The sequence below is a fragment of the Labrus bergylta genome, chromosome 10, assembly GCF_963930695.1.
Source record: "Labrus bergylta chromosome 10, fLabBer1.1, whole genome shotgun sequence".
NCBI classification, from domain to species: Eukaryota; Metazoa; Chordata; class Actinopteri; order Labriformes; family Labridae; genus Labrus; species Labrus bergylta.
Genome location: NC_089204.1, coordinates 20338247 through 20355001, shown reverse-complemented (window position 1 = coordinate 20355001; position 16755 = coordinate 20338247). Strand labels below are relative to the sequence as shown.

Below are 16755 nucleotides of genomic sequence, written 5' to 3'. Positions count from 1 at the left end.
CATAAAGGCAGACAGAAACCAGGTGTCCAGTACCCGTGTCCTGTGTGACAACATAAGTCAAAGTAGACTTTTTAAAATCAGCAATAACCACTTTAAACAGAGCTTGACTTCACTTTACAGTAGCTTATTTCAACTGAAACCCTGATCTTTCTCTAAACCTAAACAATGAGTTTAGTCATAAACTGTATGCATGGGACTTTTGGGATCTCTAAATAAATATATATTTTCTGGTACTCCTGAAATTCTCTCGACATTTTCAGAAGTGCTTATGTGAAGTTAAAGTTGTGAAAAGAAAACGTAACAGGCCCAAAAACTCCTGGGTTCAGTTTGTGGGGAAACAATCTAGTTTGAGCCAAAATAATGTTTCAAAGTTGACTTCTGGTTCACGGAAGACAAAAAATGGTCTAATGTGAGAAAGGGAGAACCTTCTGAAAAAACACCCTGAAGGATTCGTGCAACTTCCAGGAACAAAAAATGGAGAGCTCATGTTTGTACACAAATCCTACGGGTCAAATTTTCAGACTGTTTCACTGCTGCTGCTTTGTGACTTAGTTATTCTGTATCTTAGAAACCAAGTGAACTAAACAGTTGAGGAATCTGTCACAGAGGATCTAACGGCCTCACTTAATGGTTCACCGGACACTTGCTGTTCTTTTGTATGAGTGTGTCTTTACAGGAGCGTTTGGGAGGCAGTGGAGGACTTTAGAGAAAACAATAGACACTACAGTCTTTGAGTGGCGCTGCAGCTCATAATGCTGCTCCTGCCATTAGACAAATTATCTGACGCTTAGCAGACTGGGGGCAGCCTCCCCGTGAAGTGATGACTTTATTGACCCTGGAGGGGGGTCTTGAATGGAAGTGTGTCTCTCTGGCCCCCCTGCTGTGTCTAACAGGGAACTCTCCTCCTCTCCGAGTCCTTGCTCTGGTTCCGTACAGACTCTTCCCGCTCTCTAAGATCCACCTGAGGCCGTCTTTGTCCTCAGGGCTTGTCCCTTTTGTCCTCCTGTCACACACAAACAGATGTGCAGCCACTGGGCCTTCTCGTAGGAAGTTGTAAACCTCCAGTGTGCAGCGGGCTCTATTCATATGGAGGGACTACAGTAATGGCTGTGCAAGTGCTATACACATGCAAATGCCGACACGCAGACACCCTGTAGGGGCGGCTTTAACAAATGTTTGACTATGTAACTTCTGTGGACCATGTCAGTCTGCCAGACTATGACAGAGGCAGCAATGAAACCTCCATGTAGCCAAGTAATCACCCTGAACTGTAGGAGTAACACAGGAAATTGTGTAGAGAGGAAACAGTGTGTAAACATGACCAGATCCCCCCACGTCACTCACACCAGACTGAAGTACAGACAGAGGTCCGGCCCTTGTGCCTTCTGTCTCATCTGCACACAATGCAGACCTCACAGGCTTACATGTGAAAATATGTTAATGCAAAAAACGTATGGAGCGAACAAGAAGAAAACATAAAAACAGATACTTCAGCAAAGGTGAAGGAGAAAATGCCGCTTTTAACACAAATTCTGATTCTGTAAAAAGATTCATTTGAAGAAATAAAACAGGAGGAGTAACTTTAAGAGGAAACATTTAGGTCATTCAAGGACTGAAGGCTTAAAAGAAACTCAAAGAAGCCCCCGTGAGCTGCTTCAGTTACTGGTTTGGCCTTCCAGTATCCAAACCGACTGTCTGTAGCCATCAGGTTTTATCTGTATTGGACACCTGCTGAGAATATTGATCCGGTGCTGGTTTCACCATTTTAGCCATCAGCCGGCATCAAGCTTTAAACAACCTCATGTCACTATATATTGAATACTAATAGCCAAGACCAGGGAGACGACTGATTGTGAATATAAATCTATCAGCTTAGGTGAGAAAACAATCAGCCGTGTTCATTGTAGGACTGCAATTTAGTTTTAAAAGCTTTAAAGAGGAGAAATAGTGATTCTAAATGGATTCTTAGAGTCTGTACTAAACACACATTCTCATTTAGTGTTATTTTAGAGTGTGTCATTTGGTATAGATTCTTAACATACAAATACAAGCAAATAGGGCATAAGCCATTTTCTACAACACAAAGCGTTTTATTCAAGGGGTATTTTCTGTCATTAAAGTGCATGCTCATCCCTGCAGGGGAAAGGGAGGTAAAACAAAGGCTGCTTGACATGCTTTTAGGAATTTAAGCCAGTTTTCAGTGTTTTGCTACCATGTGAAATCATAACACAAGGTGCCTGAAATTATGAATATACAATAATTCCAAAGAATGGAGTCCTCTGTCCTATAAATACGAGTGATTCTAGGAGTTGCATTAACAGTTTAGTCTTTATTTGATGAAAGTTTGAGTTGTCACTAAGTCTAAAGATTAATCAAACACTACATATCAAAAATACCTGAAGTAATCACAATATGTGTGCGCTTAAATATTTAAGTAAACAAGTAAATATCAGATTTGTCGATTGCTAAAATCGGCCCAATGATCACTGTTGCCTTCGTTAGTGAAAGAGAAAGTCAAATTTAGATGTGTTCATATTTTAACAATTTATTACAAAAGGCACTTTTTCTTCTGATTAATGCACCATAATGAGTTGGAATTCAAACATTTATGAAAAGGCGTTAGTTTAAACACAAAGTTAGTTTGGTTGAGACAAAGAAAAAGTTTTCCTGCAGCTCTTCACTGTACCTCTTTTAAAAGAGTCCGATTTGGGGAGACAGGGTGATCTCTGATACAGACCAAGTGCCATCTGTGCCCAATTTCCTTTCAGCTCGTTGGATTATTGAATTTAATGATATGGGTGATTATCGACGAATGCGTTGAGCCCATTAGGTGGTCGTGTGAAACACTAATAGTGTTTGTGTCACGTGTCTGGTTGAGAGACGGGGCGGACAGACGATTTAAAGAGCGCGCGCTGGTCATGTCATTCACGCCGACAAAACAGACTGAAGCAGAGGAGCAGAGTCTACACTCGGAGGGATCTGCACCGCTTATCCGGTGAGATGAGGCTTGAAAACAAGAAGTAGGTTTAACGATGAGAAGTTCCTCTCCACGCGCGTAATTACGCACGTCCCTGTTTCATCTCTAACGCTCTGTAAAAAGGATGCTGGACCCCAAGGACTGTGGAGTGACAATGACGTCCACTCATAAGATTTCCTTTTCTATTATCGATATATTGGATCCGAACAAATTCAACAGCAAACGCGTAAACGAACTTTCCCTCGTGGAGGAGAAGTTTCCTGCGCAAAATACAGAGGGAGCAAGTGTGGAGTCGGACAACAGCGGAGCAGGCGGAGACTTGAGAGCTGAGCGCACGAAAGCAGGTAAAGAAATCAGACAATGTTTGTGTATTATTCAGACAATGGGTGAAACATTTACGTATGATATATCCTGCAATGTTTTTTTTTTTAAACATGGGGAGTCAATAACAAATGTGTACCCATATATCCTAGTCTGCTGCCACATCAAAATGTTGTAAAAATAGAACATGAATCAAGAGTAAAAGTATTTATTATAATATTAAATACAACTTTCTTCTTTTAGTTGAAAAAACAAACAAACAAACAAAAAAAAAAAACAGCAAGAAGGACGCGATTTCCTATCATAGTTATTGTCATCTCTGTATGACCTTCCTTTAATTTCCAAGGCTGCGTTTCCTTTCAAGAAAGCCACAAAGGCTTGTGCTCCCAGAGCCCCGGTGTGTGATTGGCACTGGGACAGGCAGGCCAGATAATTGTTTAAATCGTCCCATTGAGGATGCCTCCGCGCGCTTTGATCGATATCCCATTACTGCATCCTGCATATCTCCCTCCAGCACCTTGCAGGTACAAACTTCACACCCCATCCATGTCTGATCCTAAATATCGTTCGATTAAAACTTCCCTTTAAATAGATGACATTTATCGACCCGCCCGCAAATATGAAACTCCATTAGCACGTCACGGCTGAGGTGGCGGAGCTGGATTTAGACGGGATTTCTTTTCCGCAACATGACATTTGAGGCGCTGTGTGCTTTATAAATTATTTAAGGATTAGTGACCGAGTCTCCCCTCTCTGCTCTGAATCTATGCTCCGATCCGCTCGAGCGACCTCAGGATCCTAATCAAACACTTTACAGATGTCAACTTCAGGCCTCCTGTGTTTGCTATTTAAACTGCAGCCACAACAGGACAAAGAGAAACAACCCTGAACAATGAAGATGCATTTCTTAGACAGGTGTGCGCTTTCAGATTCGAGAGATGATATTGACTTGTCTTGTCAGGAGCTGTCTTTTCAGCACCACAGAAACTCAGTCAGGATTTTTGAGGCCTTTTGCTTAATAGTGAAAACACAGACACATCAATGTCAAAAGCTCCCTCTTCCATTGTATACAGTAGTTGTTATGTAGCCTGTATTTACACTTCAGTCTATTGGATATTCAGTTCATTTTTCATTTACAATTTGAGATCCAAGAAGGATCGTGTTGATGTTGCTTTGAATCTCACTCTAAATAGCTCATAAGTGTCTTAGCAACTTAATATTCAGTGCTCGAATGAAACATTAATTTTATTCAAACCTAGAGATTCCCTAAAATTTCCCTTTGGAGCTGGGTTTGCTGAAGAGTTTTGCTGGATCTGACCTAATTCTTCTTTTTTCTTCACAGGGGAAGAACAAGGAGATGAACCCTCTCCAGCCTCAAGGCATCATGCTGTTGTCACCAACCCCCTTCTGCTCTCAACACAAGCTGAACCAGAGTCCTGTCTCCCGGGGGATCAGGACGATGAGGAGTCAGTGGTCACCCTGCAGGACCCTCCCCCACACAAACGACGGCGACAGGACCAGGCCTGTGCCAAACCCAGGCGCGCCAGAACCGCCTTCACCTACGAGCAACTTGTTGCCCTGGAAAACAAATTCCGCACAACTCGGTACCTGTCCGTGTGCGAGAGACTCAACCTGGCGCTGTCTCTGAGTCTGACCGAGACGCAGGTGAAAATTTGGTTTCAGAACAGGAGAACCAAATGGAAAAAACAGAACCCCGGGGCGGACAGCACCTTGCAGCCCGGCGGATCCAACCCTCTGGTCAACCTCAGTCCAAACCCGCCCACATGTGTGTCAAGCCCATCCAGCTATCATCAAACTTTCCCCAACTTCAGTTCTGGGAATGTGATCTTCCACACAGCCGGTGCAGTTCCACTTTCATCCACTGGAGGGCTCCTGCATCCCTTTATATCCAGTGGTTTCATCCAGCCAACTTATTTTAATCCACATCTATGAAAGAAGCCAAGACTGAATTGTGCAGCTGGTGATACATCTGGACAGATCTTTACGGCAAACAAACAATTCAAACTTTACCATCCAGATTTATTGTAACTGTTGCTTTAACGATACATCATGTTCCTCAAACTGAGAAGAAAAGATGGCAGTACAATAAAGGAGTTTAAAACTTCCAGGTTGGAGGTTGTCAGTGTTCAATGTTTTGTCATGGAACCAAGTCATCCGGAACTTGAACCCCGTAACTAAAGGCCAAATGTGACCGAGCCAAATAACTATTTACAATTTGTCAGAGACTGCACCCCTATGCACTGATCATCATGTTGGTTGAAACACCTGCTCACATTGTGTGTTTGACAGCTCATACTGTATCATTATCTGCCTCTGTGTATGGATTCTACACCTCAAACTGTGTGCAACCATCCAGCAGCCAACTGTGCTTCTGCACAGCTTATGTCTGTTGCCATTTATACAATATTACCAGTGTAAGTTAATTAAAAAAACATAAAACATCTGTGTGTGGCTCCTGTATTATAAAGCAAAAGCACTTCAATGAGGATGGATTGCGAGACATTTTGCATTCCTCTTAACATTAACGTGGCTAATGGTGACATCAGTAATAGGTTTGTAATCGTGATAGATAATGTTCCTGTTAATGGGACCAGTAAATGAGACTCAAGTGCCATTAACTTCTGGCAACAAAGCTGAGCTTATAGCGCAAAGAGACACAAGACATCAAGTATATATTATTCAACTTTTGCACAGCAACAAATTCAGTTAGCGATTGAAATTTGAAGTCTGAGCAGCTTGAAAACATGAGTATTTCCAACTGAAGTTACTTTACACTTTGATTTTGTACAATGCACAGTGTTACGCTAGCCATGGCACTTTATAATACATACACTGTTTTTAAGGTTTGTAAGCTTTAAAAAATACATCTGACAATGAGTAACAAAACAATTACCCAAAGTTAATGAATCAGTTATGAGCCGCTGATGAATTTATCAAGCAGACAAAGAACATTCACTTCATTACCGGTTGTGACTGTGTACATCGGATGAGTCCAATACACATCTCCTAGTTACTTAAGTAGCACACATATTCACAGCTAGTTTATTACTTTGTCTTGGGGTGTGGGTGGGGCTGGAGGGGTGACCCAAGGACAACCCGTTCAACAGCATTTTGCATGGAGAAGGAGTAAACCAGTGATTTATTAACAGATTTAAATATGTAGACTTGATTGTAGGGCACCTACTAACTTCCACTCGTGTCTGAGAAATTGAGACAACATGTACTAATGACTTGAAAACATTTGTAACTGAACTTAACAAAAAGTGAAAAGCAAAAGTTCACAAGTGAAAACGTTTCTGGCTGCAGGATGATTCACAAGCTGGCAGCCAAAAGTTTGACCAACTGATGGTTAATAATAGTTGTATTAGGCATTAGTCATCAATTCATGACTATTTTATAAGGTTAAGTAAGGTATTTAAGTATTGTATTTAAAATGGAACAAATCAATGTATTAGTATAAAGAGTCTTTATGAAAATTCACTTTAAATGTATTTTCTAAATTTGAGTAAACGTTTAAATAAAAGACTTAAATGGAGTGCTTAACACTCAATAAGCTTCCTCCAGCATGGTTATTCTGTATTTATCTTCACTTACACAAGACATCCACTAAGTGTCACTGTTTCCTTTATTTCGACATACTTTAAGTTTACATGCAGAAAGATATTTGAGGATTTGTATTGCACACTTACTGTCTGAGGCACATAATAATGTCACCTGTTAAAACTGACTCAACTGTTTTTGCTTTATTAAAATAATTCTCCAAATATTTAATTGGTGAGGCCTGTCCCTGCTGACTTGGGGTAAAATATAAAATATTCTTTAATTTCTGCATGTAAGTTAAACTAATTACATGAAGAAGAAATGGCAAATATATTAAAATTAGTTAGACATTTTGTGCAGAGACAAAACATACAGAGAGAACTTATACCAACATGAATGTACAGTCACAGTTCATTGCAGTCCTGCTGTCACATCAATGCACCATTGTCGTGACTCCTGTAGGATGGAGAATACATTCTTCCATTCTTCTTCATTAACATCAATTTCTGCTTCCATGTGCAACAGGTGTGCATGACTGATTAGAAGTGTCATGCTACGCTAGCTAATCAAAGCCAAAGTAGTAACCAGCCAGCAGAAAGAAGAAGAAAAAATTTAGATTTGGTACAACACCATACTGGAATAGAAGTCATTGAAACACTGCTAAGCCAATTTCATTAATTGACATCTCACAGGAGCGTGTTATGCTTTACTTAGACATACAGTGTCCAGGTATATAAGCAGCTTCCGGCTGTATATCTGCAGACAGTGTGCAGCTGTAGGAAGAGACAGGAGAGGAGCAGCCTGAGAATGACTGGTTGGCAATTTTCTCCTGACATAAGTTTGACGGCTCAAGGGCTGACAAGCATCCTTCAATTAGATGGTATTTTCTTGCTGCTGTCAAACCCCAGCTAATGCCAACCTGTCGCTGCAGTCCTTGTGTAGCTGCAACTGTTGTTTTTAGCATTCTACCCCCTTCCCCCCCCCCCCCACCCACATACGCACATGCTGGAATATGTGCTTTTGGATTTGTTTGTTCTGACTGGCGTATATGAATGTCCCGCACTTTGGTTCAGAGATATTTTTCATTCCAACAAGGCCTAGCATGCAGCGGAAGAATTTGACAGTTTTGATCAATACTCAGGAAAATCCGGCATAAGGAGCCCATTCCGTATTTTGGCTTGAGGCGAAAGTTATATGACAATGTGATGAATAATTTTGCAAGGTATCTGAGAGGGTCATTTATGTCCAGGGAAAGAGGACGCATGTTTAAAATTCATGTTAGGAAATGCTTTGGGGCAAGGTCAGATGTTAATAGTAACAGCATTGCTTTCATGTCTGTATGCATGTGTGCATGTGTGTGCAAGTGTGTGTGTGTGTGAGGTGTGATATGGGGAGAAAATTCCATCTACAGCCCCTGTTCGCTCTACTTATCTTTTGCAGAGAAAGGAGTAGGAGGCTTGAATAAATAAAATGCTGCTGAGGATTTCCTGGTATGTGTGTGTGTGTGTGTGTGTGAGAGAGAAAGTGTGTGTGTGTGTGAGAGAGAAAGTGTGTGTGTGTGAGAGAGAGAAAGTGTGTGTGTGTGTGTGTGTGTGTGTGTTATCTTCAGCTATGGTGGCCCACAGGGACTGGTATCGTTCTCACTGAGGTTCACAGGTCAGATGGGATGAGCCGGCTGTGGGCTGGGTGGTAAAAAGAGACACAGCAACACAGAAAGAAGAGGATTCAAGGAGGAACATTCCAGAAGTTATATTTATTAATAATTGCTTACTTATATTAGACGTTTATTAGCAATATGCCTTGATTGCTTATTTGCATTTCAAATCTTAAATCAGCATTAACACAAGCTTATCTAGATTAAAAGTAAATATGGTGAACTATTGTGCAAAGAGCTGCCTTTTTATCCATCCACCAAACAAAGAGCAAGATCTTGGTTAAAGTTTGAGTTTTGTGTTTTTGGCCTCCACAAAGTAGTGCAAATACATGATAGTTAAATGCTCAACTTTGTCCACTAGCTGGGTAGGTTTAGAGGTTTTATTAGAGTTTTTCACTGAAAACTTCTTCCAAAAAAACAATCCTCATAATAGCAGTGAGACTAAATCTTACAGTATATTTAAGTCCCTCGCAGTGAAACCAAAACAAAACATGCTCAAAAACTAGACATCAAAAGATTTAGGATTAACTAACCCCCCCCCCACCCACCCACACACACACACACACACACACACACACACACACACACACACACACGCACGCACGCACGCACACACACACACGCACGCACACACACACACACACACACACACACACACACACACGCACACACACACACACACACACACAAACCCACTTAACCCACACACAGATAAACCTCCATGTCCTCTGACCAGCTTTTTTCTGGTGTTTTAATGGAGCAGATTCATTTTAATAGGTTGTCATAGAAACGACTTACATCCCTCTTAGTACATTTTTTTTTAACATTGAAGATGGTTTACTATTTAACAAAGAAATAGTATGAGAAACCTACGTTGTACATTTAAAGCATTACAAATGCTTGGCATCATTTAAGCAACACAGCAGTGTATTCTTGTAGGCTATCTTTCTGTCAATATGCAGAGCAGCTTCTTCAGTGGTAGTGAGAATCCAAAAGCTGGTTTATTTATAAGCCAATATGGCAGCAGATCAAATTTGCAACCTACACATAAAAACACCACATTTTCAAAACTCTGCTTCTTCTTCTATGAACATCTTACATTTTTATTACAGCGGGGTGTTCTGAGGAAAGCATGTGGGCCGTATACTGCTCTGAGAATATATATTTTTTAAAGTATTTTCCTCAATGTGCCTCAGAATAAATTAGGGAAGTCAATTCAACAGATAGAAAATCTGATCAAACCTGATCCGAGCTCATTTCTGTAAAATCTGAGGAGTGTGCCTGTAAAAAAATAAACTTTCAAGAATCCGAGTTAGAATCAACTTTTGAACACTGCCCTTGTTTTTTGTTATCAATATTTAACTGCTATTTAACGATCAATATTTAACTGTCTCTCCCCTCGGTGCTGGCAGCGGATCGTCACTCAAACTCTACCTCTCTGGCTTTTGTAAAATTAATTTAAAAACCAACTTCACCAACATTATATATCGAGGAGTGTCATACAGTAGAATCAAGTACCTTTACAAACTGTAACTGTATCTCTCAACCTGATGGGAGCATCACTGCTTAGCAGTGCATATTATGCACGCCAAGAAATAATGAGGATAAGCAGAAAAATAAGCCGGTCCTGGAGAGTTGTGCTTGAGTTGGAAGAGTTCTGCTCGACATCTCTCAGAGATATTATTTTGTATTTCAGCTGCATCATTCAGCACAGCAGGGACACGGGCAAAGGCAGAAAGAGATAAAAACTGATTTCTTCAGCACCGAACGGCAGTCGGGTGGCAAAAGCAGCCAACTTTTAATAATGGTCTTTTAATCAGCTGTAGCAAGTGAAAGTCAGGTGAAGGTTTAAATAAGTGTGGGGGGAGGGGGGGGCGGGGGGGGGGGGGGGGGGGGGGGGAGTCAGTAGAGGTTGAGGGCTTGCTACCTTCTTTGGATTTCAATGCCTAACCTTGAAAGTCATAAAAACTTAAACAGCACCATTACCAAGAATAAATCCCGTTAAAACTTCTTTGCAAAACGATTTTACACCACATGCCAGAATATTTACATTCTGTTTGTCACACCAGCTGTATGTCTGTCTAAATCCTCAACACAAAATACCCAGACGTCAGACAGCTTCTGTTTGAAAGAGAAACAGCCAAATGCTTGACAATCCAAACACTTCCTTCTGTCTGCTTCAAGTCTGAGGTCATTAATTCTGCTTTCTCCAGCTGTTAACCACCAGAAGGAAATATTGTGATGAAAATAAATTTCCAAGTGTTTAGAGCCAGTAAGTATTCTCTTTTCCATATTCGACATTAAATCAGAGTTTCCTTTTGTTGTCTTTGGGATAGTCCGAGGAAGTGTGGTGCATTCAGATTTTCAGAGAAAGTCAGTATTTTGTCTCCTGCAGATTGTTTTTCCTCTCATAATCATTGATTTGTCCTTGCTATGGTGAACATGCTGGTTTTGATTAAGGAATTTCTATACAGGAGGACTTCGAAAAACAGAAAAAGCTGTGTGTGGCGAAACAATTAAAGCAACCCCACTGAGCTAAAACAGCAGCAATCACGATTTAGAGCAAGACTTCAGACCTGACTTCTGGGGAACATTTTGGAGAACTTCCCAGTTTGGATTTTTGCTCGAAACAGTCCGGAAATGGCATGCCAGTGTGTGAGCGATGTCTTGGCTAAATCTCTGGCAGGGGTACGTCGATGAATCTCATCTGGACCATCTTTCCCCCCCCCCTTAAAAAAATCTTCTCACTACAAGTTCTAATCTTTGCGCACTGGGCCGCTGATGTGATTACAAGACCATTGGCACGGAAGCCAAGGGCTGGAGGAAAAAAGATTTTCCAAGTAAAAGGATTTGTGGCTTGGGAAATGAGCGTTATGTGATTTAATCACGAGTCAAAATGAGGGGGGATTCCAGACCCTTGAATCAACTCGAACTCTGGGCTGATCCCAAGCAGTTTGGACAGGAGTGTGTTTCCAATCGTCACTCCTAAAACCGGCTGCTCTTCATAACATCGGCCTTTTCGCACAAAACCATCCTACTGTGTGATCAGCTTGGGCCTGTGACAGAGACATCATTAAGTAAATCCTCTGGTGAATCCGCGCTGTATAAAAAAAGTTCTGTGATAAATTGTGTATGAGCTCTTATATAATGGATTTCAATGAGGATTAATGATGAAGATTCTAAAAAAAAAAAAATGATGCTCGAGCAAACTCTGGGTACTGATGAGACCTGAAAAGAAGGTGCAACAATAGTTTGTGCTGAAATCATTTCCAAAACTTGTTTTCATTGAAGATCTCTGTTTAAAATTCTCTTCACCTCGCTGCTCCCCAAACACTGCGGCTTCACCAGATGTGTCGTTTCACTCATCTGATGCATTCAAAGGTCAGCAGTGCTAATAACACAGAAGAGTGAAGCGCGCTGTTAATTACAGCCTGTCTCAAAGTCAAAGACCGCAGTGCTGCAAGAGAGCTCATCCTCCCTCACACACACACAAACAAACACACACACAAACACAGCCAACACGCTCATTAGACGGTATTATCTCTGTATGGCTGCAGAGTGAACTAACGACAGAGTAATGCACTCTGTTGTTGCTGTTAGATTTTAAAAAGAGTTCCAACAGATTGTCCGCCTCTTATACCTCTCATGCATGCACTCATACTGAAAAGCACAACTTCTTACCAGAGGTTAAGTGTTGAAACCTGTATATCTCGGTGAGCTGACATCAGAAACTTAATGCTTGAGAAGTAGAGGTGCAGTGTGCAGAGAGCAAAATGTCTGATTTCTTAACGAGCCATGTTTCCCTCAAGCATCTCCAATGACATAACAGTATTAGAAACGATGTTTTACCTTGTGGATTACTTCTTTAGGCTTTTCAGGAGAGGTGTCATTTTCCAGGGATGACAGAGGAGGCTTCCGGGCCTTTGTTGTTTGGTTGTAGTTCACAAGATAAGAAATGCATGTCTTTGCATCTGCTTCATTAGCCGCTGAGGAGTATTTGTCCTCAAGTGGACCTAAGAACAAGCACAGAATGAGTCTTAGTTTAAACCATAGACTGTAAAAACAGCCACATGTAAAACACTTAAAGCAACAACAAAAAAGGTCAAGTCGTGATTTATAGTTTAAAAGGTGAAAGTTGATGCTTCAATAACTGAATGCTGTGTTCCTTTAGAGAAACAAGTTTGACATATCTCACTGACATGTCTCTTTTTGAGGTAAGATGGAGAAATGGTTGAACAGTACATTTACACAAACAGCAGTTACAGAGAAAGATAAATAAGAATTCATTTGGAGTCCTGTTTGTGTTCACTCTGTAAACATTTCGTCAAATATTTACTTTATTAGCTCTTTTTTGCCACCAACCCTAGAATATCATATCTGGCTTTTTAACAGACACAGTAAATACTCCACTGTGTTCCAGCTAGTTTAGCTGTTTGGTGCTTAACAAGACGCGTACAGGGGGCATTTTAGAGCTCTTTTTTTTGTTGCTAAAGACCTGTGCAGTGATGTGTCCAGTTTTTTCAATCAATCAATCAATCAATCAATCAATCAATCAATCAATCAATCAATCAATCAATCAATCAATCAATCAATCAATCAATCAATCAATCAATCAATCAATCTGTATTTGTATAGAGAGCGCCAATTCATAACAAGTGTTATTTCAAGACAGTTTACCAAAGAACAGGTAAAAGACCTTACTCATTGTTATATTACAAAGACCCAACATCAATCCATCATAGCACTTGATAACATTTAGCAAAGTTAAAGTGGTAAGAAAAAACTTCCTGTAGTCAAACATGGCCTTATAAGAGAGATAATTTAAAGAGGTATAATTTAAGTTAGGTACCATATACTATAGTTTCATGTTTATTAACAACTTTTAAAAAGGTTAAAGTGAAATGAGGTCCCAACTGAGCAGGCAGAAAGCTAATAATATTTCATTTTCATTTTTGGGGGACATCTTGGCAGAAGCTTTCTTCCAGTCTAACCAAACTTTGTAGTGTATTGATAAAGCTACCAAATAGATAGAGATAGATAGATACTTTATTGTTCCCGAGGGAAATTCAAAGCATCCAGTAGCAGGTTACAAAGACGTACATGACATGAAACATTTGTTACAAATTAAACCGCAAAGCCGATGCCCCCCCTCCCATACATATATATTAACCCGTAAAAAGATTTAAAGAATACCCCTAGATGAAACAAACTTAATCTGTGCAATTAAAAATAGATTATACAAGAAATGTACACAACCCGTGCAGGGATAAAAATATATGTGCAATTTAAACAAGAACCTATAAACAGTTGAGGAAGAAATCTGTAATTAGAAGTGTTGACCTTCTGAGTTGTGTTGTTTATATATGTACAGCAATGTTTTAAAAAGCAGATAGTGCTGAGTTATCAAAAAGAGTTATCAAAAACAGATATTAAATAACAGGCAGTGCAAACATTAAATTAAAGGTGCTATTTAAGTAATTGAGGGGCTCATTAAAGTGTCCAACTAGAGGCTGACTCTTGGGACAGCTGTGCAGATGGGAAATGGAAAAAGGAAGATTTAGTCCAAGTGAGGTGTTGTACAGACGTATGGCCAGGGGGACAAAAGAGTTCTTGAGTCTGTCTGTGGAACAAGATTGTGACAGCAGTCTGCCACTGAACACACTCCTCTGCCTGCTGAAGGTGCTGTGCAGAGGGTGGTGGGTGTTGTCCATGATGGAGAGCATTCTGTTCAGGGTCCTTCTCTCTGCCACCGTCACTAGAGTGTCCAGCTCTGCGCCCACCACAGAGCCAGCCTTCCTCACCAGTCTGTCCAGCCGTGCTGCATCCCTCTTCTTGCTGCTTCCTCCCCAGCACACCACAGCATAGAAGAGGACACTGGCCACCACAGACTGGTAAAACATCTGCAGCAGCTTTTTACAGATGTTGAAGGACCCCAGCCTTCTCAGGAAGTACAGACGGCTCTGTCCCAGTCCAGCCTGTCGTCCAACTGCAGCCCCGGGTACCCGTAGGTCCTGACCACCTCCACGTCGACCCCCCCGATGGAAACAAGTAAGGGATGTGGCTTCTTCCTTCGGAAGTCCACCACCATCTCCTTGGTCTAGGAGGTGTTCAGCTGCAGGTGGTTTGAACTGCACCACGTCACAAAGTCCCCTACCAGGCTCCTGTACTCCTCCTCCTGTCCATCCCTGACACAACCAACTATCACGGATCTGGGGTCTGAGGAGATGGAGCAGCAGCCGCTCAAAGGTCTTCATGACGTGGGATGTCAGTGCAATTGGCCTGAAGTCGCCTGGCTCACCGGGTGTTTTTTTTCTTGGGGACCGGGGTGAGGCACGAAGTCTTCCAGAGCACAGGGACCTTCCCAAGCCGCAAGCTCATGTTGAAGACATGCTGAAGCGGCTCCCCCAGTTCGGCAGAACAAGCCTTGAGCATCCTTGGACACACCCTGCCCGGGCCTGCTGCCTTGCTGGGACGGAGTCTTTTCAGCTCTCTGCTCACCTGCTCCTTGGTAATGGTGGGAGGGAGGGGGTTAAAGGTGGTGAACAGTCCCTGAGTGTGGAGGGAGGGGGAGGTGTTGTCTTTGTCCTGGTGGCAGTATGGGTGGTGTTGTCGTCAGGGGAGGTGGGGGTGTGAAGAGAGGTGCTGGGGGATCAGACACTAGCTGCAGTGGCCTGGCAGTCAAACCTGTTAAGAAAACAGGTTGAGCTGGAAGTATTATCACCTTAATTAAGCTCTCCTTGGCTATGATGAGCTTCATATTAGAGAATACTACTCCTTTCACGTTGACATTTAAGTCAAAACAGTGTCATTGTGAAAATCTAAATAAAGAAACTAAAAGGAAACTTTCCTCTGCTAAACCAGTGCTAGTGCAGTAGAGGAAATATTGTGTGAATTCTCTTAAACAAGTGATATTTTGTGCATTTAAGAAAACTATTGTCAAACATGATTATGCTAACATGGTCAAAATGACAACATTACTGTACTGTGATGGTGTACTGTAATAGTCCCCTTGTTCACTGCTGAAAGTGACACGTTAGTGTAAGTCAGCACTCAACAAGTAAAGCTGAGGATGTAGTGGATATCTTATGCAGGTATTTGGTTGGTAATTATGCAGGCATGACAAACTGGCATTTTTGTAATGTTAACAGACAAAGAGTAAGGTATTTTACCTGCTTTTTGTAAAGTGTCTTGAGATAACACTTGAGTTGACGCTATACAAAATAAATTGAATTGAATAGAATTAAATTGCTACCCCGAGAAAATGACCTAAAGTTTTTAAAAGTTAGTTTTATGAACGTGAGTACATTGATTAACATACACATTTGTTATACTTGAACTGATGAGAACTGGTTCAGGTGACTCAGTGGGGAAATCATTTTGTTAGACGCTCACACACAGCTCATGCTTCTCTGAGAGATGTGAATAAATCACAAACAATTTAACAGGAATTATCCGCAATTAGACTCAGAGTCTCATGCATATGGAAATGCTCTGAAGGGAAGGCAGGTTATTCAAATGAGACTTTATCTTTATACAGCAGCATCAGTTTCCACAGGCTGCCTCTTTCACTTGTCAGAAATGAACCATCTCACGTTGTATAAGTTGCTACCGGTGGGAGCCCCAAAGATGAACATCATGGCAGCCCTCAACATTTTATTTCATTTCTCTTACTCTTTGTGTGTTTATTTCCTGCAAGAAACAGATGTCATGACGAATGTCGAGGGAGATCGCTCTCAACAACATAGTGAAAGTCCTTCCTGTAAGGAGGAGGAAACATGTCGGGGGGCAGGGTTTATAGAGAATGCTCTATTATTTACTGTATATGCTCTAAGTACTGTATATTATTACTTCATGATTCATCATGGTGAACCCATCCATGTCAATTTGGACTGTTACTGACAATAAACTTTACGTTTTTGGACATGGTGTTTTTGTGTTGAGTTGTCTTGTTTGAATTTAATAACAATTTTCCCAAAGTGACAGATAGGCAGACTCATTATCGTCATTGTAAAAAGAACACAACAAAACTTTGTTTGCAGCAATCCTATACAGCAGCGTTTGCAAAATAGGTATATACTGTATATGTGATGTCACATTTCAAATTTACAGAGCTTTTTCAATGCAGTTTAAAAGAGTAAAAACATTTCAAGTATATAAAAATCATTCAATAAATGTCTGACTGCTGACGAGACAGGACATTGTGAACCTGGCGTGAGTCACAGGCATCAACTGGAGAGGAAAA

General features: G+C 41.1%; 1 protein-coding gene across 1 annotated transcript; it reads left to right on the top strand.

Annotated features, from left to right (window-relative positions):
* Nucleotides 1-2949: 2949 nt before the first annotated feature.
* Nucleotides 2950-6237, top strand: nkx1.2la (NK1 transcription factor related 2-like,a). Its single transcript, XM_020639160.2, has 2 exons — nt 2950-3321; nt 4641-6237. The coding sequence occupies exons 1-2, from the start codon at nt 3102-3104 to the stop codon at nt 5249-5251; spliced, it is 831 nt and encodes a 276-aa protein (XP_020494816.1). The 5' UTR covers nt 2950-3101; the 3' UTR covers nt 5252-6237.
* Nucleotides 6238-16755: the final 10518 nt, after the last annotated feature.

Excerpts from the sequence above, each read along its gene's own strand:
- nkx1.2la (XM_020639160.2), top strand. The coding sequence starts at position 3,102 with ATGCTGGACCCCAAGGACTGTGGAGTGACAATGACGTCCACTCATAAG. Across the intron at positions 3,322-4,640 it reads AGCTGAGCGCACGAAAGCAG|GGGAAGAACAAGGAGATGAA; the intron begins GTAAAGAAATCA and ends TTTTCTTCACAG.